Consider the following 17737-nt stretch of genomic DNA (forward strand, 5'->3'; position numbering starts at 1 on the left):
ATGCTTACTAGCTGTTTTGGTTCCCAATGTTCTCGGGCTGGCCTCTGTTATTTTCTCCTACTGATAGAGAACATACATAAGAACTCTATACGGCTCTTGGATACGCCATAAGGGATAAAGGAGCAGGTTTTTTCGTATAACATATTTATTCTCTCTTTTCCCCCAAGGAGCTCAAGGTGGAGCATATTACATTGTCTTCTCTCTCTCTCTCTCTCTTTCCCCTCCCTCACTTCCCCTCTTTTTTTCCTTTGTAACACTCCCCCCCATAATTGAAATTCTTTCAATAACAATAGTAATTTTTTAAAAAAGTAGAGTACATAGTTATTTCCCTCCCTATTTAATCTCCAACAACAACAACCTTGTGAGTTAGGTTAGTCTGAGAGTGAGTGCCTAGCTCAGGGGCACCGAAATGAGCTTCACGGCCAAGGTGTGTGTGGGGATTTGAACCCTGGTCTTTCCCAGGTTCTAGTCTGACACTCTAACCACTATGTGACACAGCAAACAAACAGGAATTTGTAGGAAATAAACAGAGTTCCTCTTCTCAGGGAACTGTAGCTCTGGGATGCGAACATGGGCGTAGGCAGGGGGGGCAGGAGGGGGCAGCTGCCCCCCCTAGAAGCAAAAAAATTAATGTATTTTACAGACCATAACCAGCACTTTTCCCCTCCAAAAACTGAAGTGGAAAGGGCTTTGCTTTAGCAAGAGCAGCTAAGTCTCCGCTTGCTGGGGGGGGGGCACAGCAGTAACAAAAACACATCAAATAAATAAAGCAAAGTGGCTACCAGTAGTTAAGCAGTTAAGACAATGGAGCATATACCCCCAGGCAAGATTCGATAGCTGACCATTTCACCCTATTGTTCTTAAGTGGGAATTGTTAATGAGCATTCAGGAGCATTAAGAGTTCTATTGGCGATTTAATGAGGGTGCAGACTCAGAGGATTCAATTTGACTAAGGTGGCTCTGCAAGGCTAAAAAGAAGTGAATAAGAAAGGGGGGGGGCTGTAGCTTTGACAGACACAGTGATGTTTATAAAAAACATTGGTGTTCCAGTCTGCCCCTCCTCCTGCATCTGTATACTGTAAATCAGGGGTGGCCACCTCCCAAGAGACTCTGATCTACTCAGAGTTTAAAACTGGGGGTGATCTACCCCCTTTTGGGGGGTTCAGGTCAAAGCTGTTGAGTTTTTTTAAAAGGAAGGGAAGCCCTGTTTTTTTGGGTTTAGGTCAAACTTGTTGAGCTTCTTTTAGGAGGGAGGGAGGCCCATTTTTGTTTAGGGCTTCAGGTCATAGTTCAACTTTTTTGAGGGAGGAGGAAAATTTTGGGTGAGCTTTTTTTAGGGGTGCCAGTGACCTACCAGTGATCTACCACAGACATTCAGTGATCTACTGGTAGATCACAATCTACCTGTTGGACGTGCCTGCTGTAAATCAAGCAGAGAGAAAGCTGCTTACAAGGCTCCTGTACATGCAGAGTTCCAGCATCACAGCGTCACCCAGAGGCACCCACAAATATGAGTTATCCCTCTCTCTATTTCTTCCTTCCTTCCCTCCCTCTTCCATCCTTAATAAAATTCGGGGGGGGGGCAGATAAGCCCCACATAGAAAGCCCATCAACATGGGGGGATGACTCTTTCAAATACGGTATTTACCAGTAATTGGGGGGGGGAGAGGCACCTAGGCCTCTAGGAGTTGGCTGCTATGCCTAGGAGTAGGACAATTCAAGAAAGCAGAACGATGCATATGGTATGGTAATATATCAATAGAATCGTAGAATTGTAGTCGGAAGGGACCACAAGGGTCATCTAGTCCAACCCGCTGCAATGCAGGATTTTTTTCCTAAGGTGGGGCTTGAACCATAGTTGAAATATTATGCTGATATGCAGCAACGCCTCGGAGCCATCGTGGCTGCGGCCGTGTCTTGCCTCGCCCTCGCCCACCCTGCCACCCCCTCTCGCCTGCCCGACCCTCCCGTCCTCTCCAGCCAAGCAGGGTAGCCGCCAATGCTACCAGCCCCAGAAGCACAAGGTGGCCGCTGCTGCCACCGCCACGATGTCATCAGGCCCGCTGGCCCTTTAGCCACGCCCACTTTGTGGCCCCTCCCCTTCCGTGCCTTGGCCCCGCCCCTGAACGACCATGGCTTGCCCCCCCCCCTAGTTTTGATCCTGGCTACGCCCCTGGATGCGAATAGGGAGGGTCCCCAAACCCCTCTCAGCACACTGAAACAAACTACACTTCCCAGGTTTCTCTGGGGGAAGCCGTGGCCGTTTAAAGTAGAATCATAGCACTTTAGAAGTATGGTGCGGATGTGAGCTTGGAAACGCAGGTGGGGGAAACCCCTCCAACAATTTATTGGATGCCCCTGCAACAATTATATGGCAAGACAGAACCATGTATATCATAGCAGTAAAAACAGAAAAGAAAAATACCATTCCAGCCCCAACCTTAACAAACCTCTCTCTAATCCGTCTTCTTGTGCCCTGCCCAATATTTGCAGTGAAACGCCCATTATGTGGCCCTTGATAAATTAGCAAATTAACTTCCTGATTGGAAATGGCAGAGTCCCCCCAGCTGGCTTGGAAATGGGTCGGAGGACCGGGAGTTACTGGATAACCAAAGTGGAAAGTTGGGTGTTCCCCAGCCGCCCTTATAAGTCCAGATGTGGCTCTCAGCGCCTCCCCATAGCCCAGAGGGGGCATCTCTTGGCCAGGGTCCTCCATGGAGCTGCTTTCTGGGTCTCTCTTCCTGCTCCTTTGCGTCTGTGGCGTCCTCTTCCTGGGCTTGGCATGGAAGGGCAAAGGCGGCAAGGCCCGTCTGCCCCCCGGACCCACTCCGCTCCCCATCCTGGGGAATTTTCTCCAACTGGACCTAAATAACATGCTCAAATCCCTGGAGAAGGTGAGTCTCCTTTGCCCTCCCTGCTCTCCTCCTCCAATGAAGCCCTGAGGGTAGACTTAATTCTCCTCCCTGGTGCCTGGGAAGACAGCCAAGCCTGCAAGTTTGGCTGGTGGGCATGGGAAGGGTGTAAGCAGCCCTGCAGTTGCATAACCCCCCGACATTTCTCCGATGAAAACAGGGACGCCCCTTTCCATGATGATAATTTTGCTATTTACACCCCACACATCTTACTGGATTGCCCCAGGCACTGTGGGAAGCTTCCAACATATTTTAAAAAACATAATAAAACGAAACATTTTTTTAAAAAAACTTCCCTATCCCTTCAGATAGCTTGGGGGGGGTCAGATAACTCGGATAGCCTCCAACATTTCTCCAATGAAAATAGGGACATCCTAAGGAAAAGGGGGACATTCCGGGATCAAATCAGAAACCGGGACGGCATCTCTAAATCAGGGACGTCCTTTGAAAATAGGGACCCTTGGAAGGTATGCAGTTGGGACTTATCTCTGTAGGAATGCAAGAGTATCAGAAGAGGCTGCTGGATCCGTCCAGCCAGGTGCCTCTGCGAAGCCCACAGTCAGAGCATGAAGGCAATAGCCCTCCTCATAACAGTTCCCCAGAACCTGATATTTCAAGTGTGCACCTGAACTCACATGTGCGCAGCCAGCACTCATGCATGTTCATATACACACATATAATAAAGAATAACTAAAGGAATAAAGAAAGCTATTATATTAAATGAAATAGAAGTGACACAATATGTATACCTGAAGGAGCGTCCCCACCCGCATCGTCCAGCCCCGGAACAATGAGGTCCTCCTCCGAGGGCCTTCTGGCAGTTCCCTCCCTGCCAAAAGTGAGGTTACAGGGAACCAGGCAGAGGGCCTTCTCAGTGGTGGCGCCTACCCTGTGGAATGCCCTCCCGTCAGATGTCAAGGAAATAAACAACTACATGACTTTTAGAAGACATCTGAAGGCAGCCCTGTATAGGGAAGTTTTTAATGTTTGATGTCTTGCTGTGTTTAATGTTTTAAATTTTTTGGAAGCCACCTAGAGTGGCTGGGGCAACCCAGTCAGATGTGTGGCAGACAATCAAACAATCAAACAATCAAACAATCAAACAATCAAACAATCAAACAATCAAACAATCAAACAATCAAACAATCAAACAATCAAACAAACAAACATTGCTGCTTCAGGCAACAGTTTAAGCAGACAGAAACTCTTATGATGATCTGAAGAGTGAAAGCTTCCCTATTTTTAAAAGCCTACAGAAACGTGGGCACGGCCATTTTGCCATAAACCCACTCTAGCAGTAGGGGCAGGGGAGGAAAGTATACCTGTCTTTATAGCAAAGCAGAAGTGTGCTGAGTCCTGGAGAGTGCTGGGTTTAGTGGTGTACTGTTGGAGTCAGAAGAGCTTCCTAGCTCCTGGAAAGTCTGGGGTCTTGGCTAATGCCTCCTTGTAGGGAAGGGAGGGGCATTGAGACAAGCGATTCCCGTCTTTCCCCCAGAGCTCCAGCCCATTTCTTACCTTGGCCATCCGAGTGTGAAAAGGACTAAAAACTGGCCATTCTGCATGCTTATCACTCTATGTGTATTTTGCTTAACCAAAGGGAGATACAGCGAGCAGTTAACTTGGGGGTTGAGGTATGGAGGCTCACTCAGTCAGACTTTATTCCATAGCAGGACAGAGGCCAAAGAGATTGGGAGAGCATTTCCATTAGGACAATAGGCAAATATATGTCACCTGAGCTGTTCCTCCTCTAACCAAGCACCTTCTGACACTTCTCCATCTCTCATTAAATCACAGTCCATGAAATACAAATTAATCCATGAATGAATGAATGAATAAATTATTACAGTCAGAGAGCAGCTTATAATTAATCCATGTTTTTGCTCTATGTTTCAGAACCCTCCTTGCACTTTTCACTTTAATAGTCTGTCTTGTGGTCATGGCACACTCTTGCACGGGTGAAATTGGCCTGACTAATGATGAGCCTAACAGCAATTCCACATCACACATTAATGGGACAAGGTCAGATATGGGAGATAAGGGTCAGTAAAGCCTGCTGGATCAGGCCAACGTCCCATCTAGTCCAGCATCCTCTTCTCACAGCGGTCAGTCAGATGCCCTAATGGGAAACCTGCAAGCGGGATCCAAGCACAAGAGCCCTCTCTCCTCCTGTGGTTTCCAGCGTCTAGGATCTGGAAGCCTTGCTGCCTCCAGCTGTGAAGGCAGAGCAGAGCCATCCTGGCCAGTAGCCAACGAGAGCCCACTCCTCTCTGAAGTTGTCTTTTAAAGCCATCCAAGTTGGTGGCCATGGGCGTAGCTGGGGGGGGCAGGAGGGGGCAGCTGCCCCCCCTAGAAGCCAAAAAGGAAAAAAAAAAGGTGTAAAACAGCTCGGCGCAAAAAAACAGCCGCTGTTTTTTTACACAGCAGCAGCAGTCCCGCTGCTCCTCTGGCACTGCGGCGGAAAAAGCGCCGCCATCTGCCTCCCTCCCTCCCGTCTCGGAGGGGGCAGGACGTGGGGGGGCCTCTCTTGTGACGTCACCCTCCCGGCGCCCCTCCCCCCGCGGCCGGTCACGGGCGTCCTGGTCCACGCCGGCTGTGCCGGCGCTGAGAGGCTACAGGAGCTGAAGGGCCATCACGGCCGGAGAAGGCGAGCAGCTCGTCCCGTCCCCTCCACCAGGACCCAGCGATGGCGGCCAAAGCGTGCGGGCATCCGGGCAGCCCCCCGGGCAGTGTGGCGGCGCCGGGCGGCCCGCTGCCCATGAACCTGTTTGCGGCCTGGGAGGTGGACAGCTCCGGCCCCAGTTGCGTCCCGCGGTTAGTCCCGCCTTCCTTGCGGTCGCTCCGGCGGGCCCTGCCGCCCCGTTGAGGCTCCGCCTTCCGCCGCCCCAGCCGGGATGCTCACCCTTCAGGGGGGGGAATCTCCTGGGGGGATCCCGGCCACGTCATCTCCAGCCAGCCAATCGGGTGGCTGGGGGGCGTGGCCAGGCCCCGTGGCTTGCCTGCCCCCCCAGTTTTGATCCTGGGTACAGCCATGTTGGTGGCCATCACTTCCTCCTGTGGAAGCAAGTTCCATAGTTTAACTCTTGACCCCAAATATGTCTTCCATCTGCCCTGAATCTTCCAGCTGGCCCTTCCCTCCCCAGGCCTCATATTTCTTTAGGCACTTCCCTCCTCACTGGGCTCCCTTCCTATCCACATATCGCCTCACCTGTCCACCCCTGGGCCAACCTGAGGCTCTTCTCCCGGCAGCTGAGTGAGGCCTACGGCTCGGTCTTCACCGTCTACCTGGGGCTGCGGCGAGTCGTGGTCTTGAGCGGCTACAAGGTGGTGAAGGAGGCCCTGGTGGACCAGGCAGAGGACTTCAACGTGAGAGGGCAGATACCGTCCTTCTCCAAGGATTTCAATGAGCACGGTGAGAGGTCCATCCCTGTGGGGAAAGGGGGCTTGGGGCGCAGCTCAGCCCATCTTTCTAGCACTCATCTGACATGTTGGAGGGTAGAATGCCAACCTGGTTTGGACTACAATTCCCATCAGCACCAGCTAGGGATGGGCGGATAGGACTTGAACCCATGGCTTCAAGTTACAAGAAAGGAGATTCTGACTAAACATTAGGAAGAACTGTCTGATGGGGAAAGCTGTTAGACAGTGGAACAGTCTCCCCCCAGAGGTTGTGAACTCTCCTTCCTTGAAGGTTTTCAAGCAGAGGTTGGATGTTTTCGATGCTTTAGTTGGGATTCTTACATTGCAAGGGGTTGGACCAGATGAGCCTTGGGCTCCCTTCCAACTCTACAATTCTATGATCTGTCAGTTTTGCTTTCTATCAGTTTCTCATCTTCCCCAGTCTTAATTTCCGTTCTCCACATTAGCCACATTGGTTATTATTCATCCACATTTGAGTGCAAGATTCTCCTAACATGCTCGTTTTTCTTAATATGTACAACATTGCAAAGCAATTTCCCCAAAACAAAACACATTTTACCCACCTTATTTCTGTGACTGCAAGTTGCCGCAAGCTGTTTTTAACATTGTGCTTTAATGTTGCAACCCCACCCCCCTACCCTGGGACCTTAGGGTAAAGGGTGGGCAATTCACGTTTAGATATTGGCACCTGTCTGTCTCGAGAGACAATGGAGTGTGCCTCTGGGGTGAAGTCAAACCATTGTGTTAGCAGCACCAAAGTGACCACCCCGGGGCACAAGCCTGGGCAGTGTATATGGGAGTCCTGGGCTGCCCAGACGACAAGCCCCCCCTCTTGGTCCCATTGATGGGGTCCAAAGGAAAGGAGAGCAAGATGTTTGGCACCATCCAACCATCTTAGCAACTCCGCATTTGTGTAGGGCAGGCACCCCCAAACTACGGCCCTCCAGGTGTTTTGGACTACAATTCCCATCATCCCTGACCACTGGTCCTGTTAGCTAGGGATCATGGGATTTGTAGGCCAAAACATCTGGAGGGCTGCAGTTTGGGGATGCCTGGTGTAGTGGGCTTACTCCTTTAGCTTTTTCTTCTTCCAAAGATATCCCTCAAGGCAGCAGAGTTTGAGGATCAGAGTTTTCCTTCTCCTTGATGCACCCCCTTCCCAGGTGGACGAGGCCCACCTGCCCCTCACTTCCCTCTACAGCACATGCAGAAACCGCCTTCTTGACCATCGGTCCCACTCGTGGTCCTGTCTGCTCAATCCGCTCAATTCTTATGCCTGCTTTATTTTTGTGACACTTTACTTGGCTGAAGAACTGCGTTGCAAAATTCAGAGACGCATGGATTCGCAGCTGCGTTTCAGTTCTTCGCACATCTTGTAAATGCAAACTGAATTGACTTTTTCGCCCCCTCGTCAGCCAAATGGGCCAGATGCTGCTGGGAGAGATGGAAGCTCTCATCCCCCAAACAGCTGGAGGTCACCTGATTGGCAAAGTCTGATTTTACCCACCCTGATTTTTTCTTGAAAGCAATGTACTTGGCAAAATTCGACTTGCACACAAACAGTGGTTGCGGAGGGTATTGTTTATCTCAGCAGCAGAAAGGTTAGGAGAAATTTTTGCAGCAATCTGAGGTCAGGAAATGGGAGGTTGTGGTAGATGTCTCTGGGAACCATAACACATGAATCTGCCAAGGTTTATCTGTACTGAAAAATTATTATTATTCTCTCTCTTTCTCTCTCTCTCCCGCTCCCCCCCTGAATATATTTTATTAAAAGTTTGGAAACCACTAGCTTATATATTTAACAGCTCAATAGTGTTTTTTGGTCTCCAACCCAGTGCTGGTATGCCCCCACCCCTTCTCATTCTCCTCCTCTCATTGGAACTTTGAACTCCCTTCCAAGTGAAGCTAGATTGCCTTGCTTCTTGCTGTCTGGCAAGTGAGAACCAGTATACCTGAAGGAGCGTCTCCACCTCCATCATTCTGCCCGGACACTGAGGTCCAGCACCGAGGGCCTTCTGGCAGTTCCCTCGTTGCAAGAAGCCAAGTTGCAGGGAACTAGGCAGAGGGCCTTCTCGGTGGTGGCGCCTGCCCTGTGGAACGCCCACCCAGCAGATGTCAAAGAGGAAAACAACTACCAGACTTTTAGAAGACATCTGAAGGCAGCCCTGTTCAGGGAGGCTTTTAATGTTTAATAGATTATTGTGTTTTATTTTTCTGTTGGAAGCCGCCAAGAGTGGCTGGGGAGACCCGGCCAGATGGGCGGGGTATAAATAATAAATTATTATTATTATTATTATTATTATTATTATTATTATTATTCCAACAGACCTTTGGGAACTGAGTTCTTTCAAGGAAAGAGCTGGTGCTGTGGTGTTGTTATTGTAATTCTATGTATGTTTTTAATAGAATACATTATACTAATGTTTAATTGGTGTTTTTTTAAATTATTGTCCCGCTCCACCTGTTCCTATTTTCTCTGCAAATTGTCAGGAAAGAAGGGGGGATATACATTAAAAATATAACAATAATCATAATACTGTATTGCTTGGCCAGGAGTGACCTTTGCCAATGGCGATCGGTGGAGGCAGCTCCGCAGGTTCAGCCTCACCACCTTGAGGAATTTCGGGATGGGGAAACAGTCCATTGAGGAGCGGATCCAGGAGGAGGCTCAGTGCCTGGCAGAGGAGTTCCGTAAGTTGCAAGGTAGGCGTCTGGAGAAATTCATAATTAAAGGATTGGTCGCCTCTAGAAGACTCTGTGGTGCTTTGTCCACAAGCGTAGCCATTGTGTGCTCTTGTCAAAGACAGACCCTTCCTTCCCTCCTCCTGCCTTCTGTCTCTCCCCACTAGGGACACCCTTTGACCCCACCACCGTCATCAGCCGAGCCACCTCCAATGTCATCTGCTCCATCGTCTTTGGGAATAGGTTCCAGTACGACGATGTGAAATTCATCACCTTGAGCGAGCTGATCACAGAACGGTTCCGTGCGGACAGCCTGCCCCAGTCTCAGGTGAGGGCAGATGGAGAACCCCTCCAATATCTCTACACCTTAATTATTATCACTATCATTTTTAAAAAGCAAAGAATCAAAAATTTCAACCATAAAGTGTCACAGCATGGAAGGGCAAAAGATCAAAGATAAAAGCCCAGTTCCAAGGAGGTAGCAAAGCATTAACGCATGCAAAGTTTCCCTTTGCAAATAAAGACTATTTATTAGACAATCGCAGTATTCCCCTGTGAATTCCATCATCACCATCATTGATTTTTAATTCATCATTTTGCATTATAACAATTTGAAACACGCATATACGGCAACAAACAAGCCATAAACAACAAAAGAAAACAAAAGCAATGGTTTGGCTTCTCTGTTAAGGTCTCTTTAATCATTTCGCTGTCTCTCGAGAAGAGTTTGGAAGTTTGATTCAATTAACATCTTTTAGTCAAATAGGTCCCTCCATAGAGTCCAATGTTTCCTTCCATTGCTCCCCATCTTCTTCCTCCGCAGCTGTACAATATCTTCCCGGAGATCATGGAGAAGATCCCCGGATCCCACCACAAAGGCAGCAGATGTTCCCAGGAGATCATGCGCTTCATAGAGGAGAGGGTCAAGATACTGCAGGCCTCGCTGGATCCCTGTGAGCCCCAGAACTTCACCGATTGCTTCTTAGTTAAGATGGATCAGGTAAGGAATGAACTTCCTCGTCTCCATCATCCGCGCCCTCCCCCCTAAAAATGTGCTGTCTTCAGGTTTCAGAGAATTATGGGATTGGAAGGGACCCCAAGTGTCATCTAGTGCAACGCAGGCATCACAGCTGACCTCGATCTCTTGGCAGGAAAAGAATAACCCGGCTTCTGAATTTTGCATGGAGAATTTGGTCGTGACCACCTTCAACTTGTTCTTCGCTGGGACTGAGACGATTGGCACCACCCTGAGATATGGATTCCTGATCCTGCTGAAGTATCCACATATTCAAGGTGAGGGTGGAAGGAGGAAACCTATGAGAATCACCTGAACTTCTAGAGCTACAGACCATGCTGTTCCCAGGGTGTGTCCACTGTTGCATGCTGGCAGCTTCTGGGAGCCACAGGTGAGAGAAGAGTGTTGGGACCAGAGGTGGGCAAAGTACCCCAGAAGGAGTAGGAAGTGTCCCCAACCAGAGGTACTACCACGCCCATATCACTCCATACGCCCCAAAGAGGAAAAGCCTATGGCATCTGGGGTCTCCAAATGGTCTCCCATCCAAAAACTAACCAGGCCTGACCCTGCTTAGCTTCCAAGATCAGCCAAGATTGGGTGTGTTCAGGGTAGTATGACTTTGATTGGCTGGCTATGCCAAGTGAGGGTAGCCTATGGGTCTCAAACCCTCGGTGAGTTAGCGGCTTCCCCTGCAAGTGATGACAGGCTCTGGCAGCAAGAGCAGACAAGATCAAAAGTGGGTTCAATGGTCAAGCAGGCAGTTTCTGCATGTGCTTCAGAGGGAACTAAGGGGCAGATGGGGCTTGTCCACATGGGAAGGGAGCCCACCTAGGAGAAGGAAGACTCTGAGCATAAACCTCTGCTGCCATGTGGGATATATTTGGGAGAAGAAAAGGCTAGGATGTAAACCCTACAGCAGGCAGGTCCAACACGTCGATCGCAATCGACCAGTAGAGAGAGAGAGAGAGAGAGAGAGAGAGAGAGAGAGAGAGAGAGAGAGAGAGAGAGAGAGAGAGAGAGAAGCTCTACATGCTCCAACTGGCTCCTCAGAGAGAAAGGGCTGGTTGAGGGAGGGAGAGAGAGAGAGAGAGAAAAGCCCAACGAGCTCCAACTGGCTCCTCAGATCTGTGTAAACTAATATAAAAATATAGTTTGACTTTTCTCACTTGTTTAGTTACTTGTCCATCTAGTAACTATTTGAATCTGTCATGATGATATTGTTCGGGTTTTTGCAAAGTGCATACGTGCAAAAGATCAGCTTCTCTCTTCAGACAATTAACTCTGGGCAGAAAGCCAATATCTGCTCTCTCTCAGGAGCCGTAGCAACTACTCTCTGATTGGATAAGAAGCTCCTAAAAGATAAGGATTGTGTGATGTTAAGAGAAGAAAAAGACTGTGGTTTTTGTAACAGGTGGTTGTGTGTGTGTGAGAGAGACAGAGAGGAAAGGAGTTTGTTTTATTTCTTTTGTGTTCTGAAGTTTGTACATAGTAATTCTGGATACTAATTGTCCAATAAATACTGTATATAGTTATTCTGCGTCCAGACGTCTAGTCATTACGCTACCGCCAGAAGCTTCCAGAAAACCTGCGCGAACTCTGCTGTGTCCAGGTGTACGTTATTCCTGACACTTAAAAACACTAAGAGATATCCAAACATAACTACTGTATCTGTGAAATAAAGATCTGTTTGTTTGTTTTCATAGATTGAAATGTCTTCAGATGGGTGGGAGAAGGGAACGCTTGCTGGAGAATGACAATGGGAGAGCCTGGTAGATCACTGCCAGTTTTTGATACTGGATAGTAGCTCACAGCCTACTTGAAGCTGGACATTCCTGCCCTACACAAATCAGGAGTGAGGTCCCTAAGATGGTTGGGTGGCGCCTTGTACGCCTCCTTCCTGAAACTCCTGCAGCCCAGCTGGTGCCAAACGTCTTTCTCTGCTTTCCTTTGGACCAGATCGGGGAGACCAAGAGAGGGGCTCTTGTCATCTGGGCAGCCCAGGACCTCCATACACACTGCCCAGGCTTGCGCCCTGGGGAGGTCACTTTGGTGCTCCTAACACAGCTGTTTGACTTCACCCCTGGAGGCACACTCCATTGTCTCTCGATAGATATCAAGCTGATCATAGAATCATAGAGTTGGAAGAGACCACAAGGGCCATCCAGTCCAACCGCCTGCCAAGCAGGAAACACCATCAAAGCATTCCTGACAGATGGCTGTCAAGCCTCCGTTTGAAGACCTCCAAAGAAGGAGACTCCACCACACTCCTTGGCAGCAAATTCCACTGCCGAACAGCTCTTACTGTCAGGAAGTTTTTCCTAATGTTTAGGTGGAATCTTCTTTCTTGTAGTTTGAATCCATTGATGATGGAAAGCAACAGCCCAGACTTGAGCACACTCTTCCCCACCAAGGGCTGTGGGGACCATGTACATCACCTTGATCTTCTTGGAGAGAAATGTGAGCTATGCAAGCAGTAAGATAAATAAACAGGCAATTTCCATCCTCAAGGGAAGCCCCAAATAGAAGTGACTGTAGTAGTCAAGATGTGAGATTAACGGGACATGTAGTTCTGTCCTGGCGAGAGTAACATCATCTAGAAAAAAGTTACACACAGTTCCCAGACAAGAGGGATTTGTGGCCATGGCCCCTCCGTCTTGTCCTCTCTCCATCCCCAAAAAAGTCCCGGTGAGAGGGCGTCAAGAGAGAAAGGCAAGGTGCTATCTTGATTGTAAGTGTCAAAGGCTGTTGTTGCGACTACTCTAGAGTAACGACGCTCCACATTCTTGTCTTTAGACAGTTTTATTTAGTGTAGCCTATTTACAGTTGAATGGGTGTGTAGAACATGTCTGCTTAGTCCGAGGCAGAATCCGGGAATGGCGCGCCCCTCGTCTTCTTCCAGCATAAGAGTCTCGGGACAGCAAACCCTCTTCCCCGCCTTCTCCTGCGTAATTCCGGAACCGGAGGAAAAAAGGGTCTGCGCTCCATGTTTTCCTTCTCTTTCTTCCTCCCTCATGTGTAGCAGGGGCTCTTCTGTGTTGCCGGAGCCCTGCATCCCTCTTCCTCCTTCCTCACTGGACCCCTCCCCCTCCCTGCTGGCATTGCTGCTATTTGAGGAGCTGCTCTTGATGATGGGAGGGGGATCTCTGTATTCCCTTCCCCTAACAGTAAGGGACTGAAAAAGTCATCTTGCTCAACTCCCTGTAAAACAGAAATTGTTCTCTTTTCCCCAAGAAAAACTCCACGAGGAAATCGATCGAGTGATTGGGAGGGACCGGATCCCAGCCGCTGAGGACAGGAACAAAATGCCTTACATGGAGGCTGTAATACACGAGATCCAGAGATTCAGCGATATCCTGCCCATGAATCTTCCCCGCATTGCCATGAAAGACATCCACTTCAGGGGCTATGTCATCCCCAAGGTAAGATTCCCAGCAGGCCCCTCAGCAAGGATGGAGGGGTCAGGATCCAGCCTTTGGGCCCTCCATGCAACTGGTCTGAGACTCCTGGGTCAGGGGTGGGGGCAGGATTTGAGTTTAGTGCATCCCATGTCACACATGGGCTTGCATTGGAAAGGCATTCATCCTCAGGAGTCAGTTCTCCACCTGTGAAATGGGTATATTTCAAAGCTCCCAGGAAACTGTCTTATCTGTCTGCCAGGCTGCTTGTCCATCTGGATCTTTTTAATACTACTATGATAATAATAATAATAATAATAATAATAATAATAATAATAATAATAATTTATTATTTATACCCCGCCCATCTGACCGGGTTCCCCCAGCCACTCTGGGCGGCTTCCAACAAAACATTTAAATACAGAAATCAAACATTAAAAGCTTCCCTAAACAGGGCTGCCTTGAGATGCCTTCTAAAGGTCTGGAAATTGTTCTCTTTGACCTCTGGTGGGAGGGCATTCCACAGGGTGGGTGCCACTACTGAGAAGGCCCTCTGCCTGGTTCCCTGTAACTTGGCTTCTCGTAGCGAGGGAACCGCCAGAAGACCCTCGGCGCTGGACCTCAGTGTCCGGGCAGAACGATGGGGGTGGAGACGCTCCTTCAGGTATACTAAATGATGTAAAAGCGCAGGGGAGATTTTGAAACAGAATCTCTTCAAAATCAACACTGGGTTTCTCTAGACAGGCCAATATTCATAGAATTAAAGAGCTGGAAGGGACCCAAAGGGTCATCTGGTCCAACCACCTGCAATGAATTAGTGGAATGAGGTCTGTGAGGGGCTAACTTTGAAGGTGACTCGGAAACTACACTAATCCAGAATGCGACAGCTAGACTGGAGACTGAGAAAGGCTGCCAAGAACATATAATAAGAGTCCTAAAGGATCTTCACTGGCTCCCAGTACGTTTCCGAGCACAGTTCAAAGTGTTGGTGCTGACCTTTAAAGCCCTAAATGGTCTCGGTCCCATATACCTGAAGGAGCGTCTCCACCCCCATCCTCCAGCCCGGACACTGAGGCCCAGCGCTGAGGGCCTTCTGGCAATTCCTTCACTGCGAGAAGTGAGGTTACAGGGAACCAGGCAGAGGGCCTTCTCAGTAGTGGCACCTGCCTTGATGAACCCCCTTGAAATATACAGTACTCAGAGTCGAGAGTGAATTTCATGCTCTTTATTTGTCTTGTAGTAGCAACTGAAGAAGAAGAATGGCTCTTTCCCCAAAACGCCTGCTTATATACATTATTTACACAATGGGCCTTGCGTGATTGACTACTTCAGGGCTGCACCTGTAGGCTAATCAGGTTGCGGATTCAGTTCTGCCAGCAGCCTGATTGGCTGCTTCTGCAGGCCAATCAGGTTGTGGATTCACTTCTGCCAGCAGCCTGATTGGCTGCTCCTGCAGGCCAATCAGGTTGTGGATTCACTTCTGCCAGCAGCCTGATTGGCTGCTCCTGCAGACCAATCAGACTGCTGCATTCTGGATCCTATTGTTCTAGGATTCAGCTCAGTACATAACACCCAAGGAGATAAAGAACTATACGGTTCTCCCAGGGCACCTACATCTATCCTTTGCTGAGCAGCCTTCACTATGGCTCCTAAAGGGGTATTTGGCCACTGTGAGAACAGGATTCTGGAGCAGGGGGCCCCCTTTGGCCTGATCCAGCAGCCACACACTTCTTATGTTTATATACACACACACTATTCTCGCAGGGCACCTACATCTATCCTTTGCTGAGCAGCGTTCACTATGACCCGGAGCAGCACTCCAACCCTCAAGAGTTTGACCCGGGGAGATTCCTGGATAGCCAAGGCTGCTTCAAGAAAGTGGAGGCGTTCATGCCTTTCTCAGCAGGTACGTTGGGGGGGGATGGAAGGGGGCTCCTTCCATTCCAATAGGAGGGGAGTGGGGAGTGGGGTTGATGGGTGGTCTATCTCCTATGAGATTCATCTTTGGGCCATCCTTCTCTGGAGGGTCAGAGAAAGGAACCTCTGCTTGGCTCCTGCCTGTCTTGGCTTCTCACAGGTATCTGGGGGCCGCTGGGAGAACAGGATGCAGGGCTAGGGGGGCCTGATCCTGCAAGGCTCTCCTGCATTATACCTGCCAAGGACAGCATGGGAGAGGGGCTGGTTTGACCACTTATCAACCTGTTGGTGCACACCCCATTAAAAGAATACATTACAAGCACCCCACCCAATGCAAGGGGCCACAGATAGTTAGAGGTCAAAGGGGAACATTTTTGCCTGGCACCTAAAGATTTATAACGAAGGCACCAAGTGAGCCTCCCTTGTGGAGAGCATCCCAGAAACGGGGAGTCACTACAGAAAGGGCCCGTTCCCATGTTGCCACCCTCTGGACCTCTCATGGAAGGGGCACTGTTTCAACCGTGACTCTTCCAGCGCATCCTTTCACCTATCAGCCACTTAACACTTTCTTTTACTGCCTATACATCATTAGCTATTGATCAACGTACCTATGAATAATTGTTCCCATTGAATCTTGCACCCACCGAATTTCTATTTTTTAAAATAAAAAAAATGCTTTATTGGTTTTAAAACTGTATAACACAGGAGGGGACTCTGGGGGGATGGGGGATGGGGGGACATAAACTCAATCACAAAATGGACCATCTTCAACTGTCCGCCTGCATGGGATTCTCCTGTGGCAGGGGAGGGCCCGTGGGAGGGGGGTGGAAAGAAGGTGGAAAATTTGTCTATGTAAGCGTCTTTCTTATATATATCTTTTTTGTAATCTGTAAAATTAATAAAAATTATTTAAAAAATAAAAAAAATAAAACTGTATAACACAAATAATCCATAGATGTTAAAGATGAAATAAAAAATACCACCGTCCATTTCTTAATTAATACTTGTTTCTAAAGGAAATTCCTAAAGTGCCCCAAGAACGAGGCGGAAGAACAGAAACTTCTTTCACGGGGGAATGAATTTGAGGGTGGGTTTCGTCAGAGGGCTTCTTCCACCTGCCCGACAGATTTTGCATTTCTCTCTTGGCAGGGAAGCGCATGTGTATCGGCGGAGGGCTGGCCCGCATGGAGCTGTTCCTCTTCTTCACCACCATCCTGCAGGCCTTCACCCTCCACTCCCCTGTGCCCCCCAGCCAGATCAGCCTCGCACCTGCGTCCGTGGGCGTTGGGAAGGTGCCCCCCAAATACCAGCTGTCCGTGTCCCAGCGCCAACACTGATCTCTCTCTTCCTGTGTTGGGGCGCAAGAAGATCTCGGTTTCTCTCTCAGTACCACAGCTGATTGGCCATGTAGGAAAGTCCTCTATTTGAAGGCCTGCCCGTGCAAGGAGGAGGAGGAAGCACCCAACTCACCTTTTTTTCTAGGAAAAAAAGCACTGCACAGATATACAGTAACTATATGAAAACCAATAACTATTACCAATAATTATTACCAAAACAGAACTTTAAGAGAGGCACATGGGTTAACATAACAAAGTCCAAGCAAGAAAGATTGACTTTCAAGGCTAGTTCCAGATCTGCCAGGCTGGGGAGAAGGGTTGTCTTGAAAAAGAGGCTTCCTTTGTATATGTAATAAAGGAATGCCAAATCATATGAAGAGCCTTATCAAACTCTCAAATGATTCAGTTTTCTTCATTATCGCTATATTCCAGAGTGAGCATTGCCAAGCGCCCAGTGTAAGATTTTGTAATGACTTTTCAGGCTGCCAAGATCATATATTAGACCAATTCCTTTGGCAATGTATCTACATTGGTATCATCAGAAATAATTATGTTTTGGAGACAAGTTGCACACCAGTGAATCTTGATGTCTGGTTCTGTTTATCATAAATTTTCAAAGCTTACAATGCAGAACTAGTGTGTAAAACCCTTTTTCTAGAGTTGTTGGCTGTTGATAGGTTGACCATTGCTCAAGGATGGAGAAATACACCAGACTTTCCCCTTCACATTCACTTTCAGAAGGCTCTATGTATCACAATTTCAGAAAAGTTTATTCATTCAAGGCACCGCCCAGCCAATGGCCTATGCTGCCATGTACTATATTTTTCTGTGTATAACACCCCCCATGTATACGACGCCCCTGTTTTTTGGGGGGACTCCAAATTAAGAAAGTGGGGGATACACACCCTCTTCTTCTTCTTCTTCTTCTTCTTCTTCTTCTTCTTCTTCTTCTTCTTCTTCTTCTTCTTCTTCTTCTTCTTCTTCTTCCTCTTCCTCTTCCTCTTCCTCTTCCTCTTCCTCTTCCTCTTCCTCTTCCTCTTCCTCTTCCTCTTCCTCTTCCTC

At 48.6% G+C, this 17737-nt stretch overlaps 1 protein-coding gene across 2 annotated transcripts; it reads left to right on the forward strand.

Annotated features, from left to right (window-relative positions):
- The first annotated feature begins 2689 nt into the window (after positions 1-2689).
- LOC132592283 (cytochrome P450 2G1-like) lies at positions 2690-17048 on the forward strand. 2 transcript variants are annotated; one of them, XM_088672812.1, is made up of 9 exons: positions 2690-2894; positions 6159-6321; positions 8883-9032; positions 9179-9339; positions 9835-10011; positions 10163-10304; positions 13258-13445; positions 15186-15327; positions 16488-17048. In XM_088672812.1, the coding sequence occupies exons 1-9, from the start codon at positions 2715-2717 to the stop codon at positions 16673-16675; spliced, it is 1491 nt and encodes a 496-aa protein (XP_088528938.1). In that variant the 5' UTR covers positions 2690-2714; the 3' UTR covers positions 16676-17048. The 2 variants fall into 2 exon arrangements, with proteins under 2 accessions (XP_088528938.1, XP_088528939.1); XM_088672813.1 differs by lacking the exons at positions 15186-15327; positions 16488-17048 and adding an exon at positions 15027-15089.
- The last annotated feature ends 689 nt before the right edge of the window (positions 17049-17737 follow it).

Source organism: Zootoca vivipara, chromosome 6, assembly GCF_965207765.1.
Source record: "Zootoca vivipara chromosome 6, rZooViv2.hap1.1, whole genome shotgun sequence".
Lineage (NCBI taxonomy): Eukaryota > Metazoa > Chordata > Lepidosauria > Squamata > Lacertidae > Zootoca > Zootoca vivipara.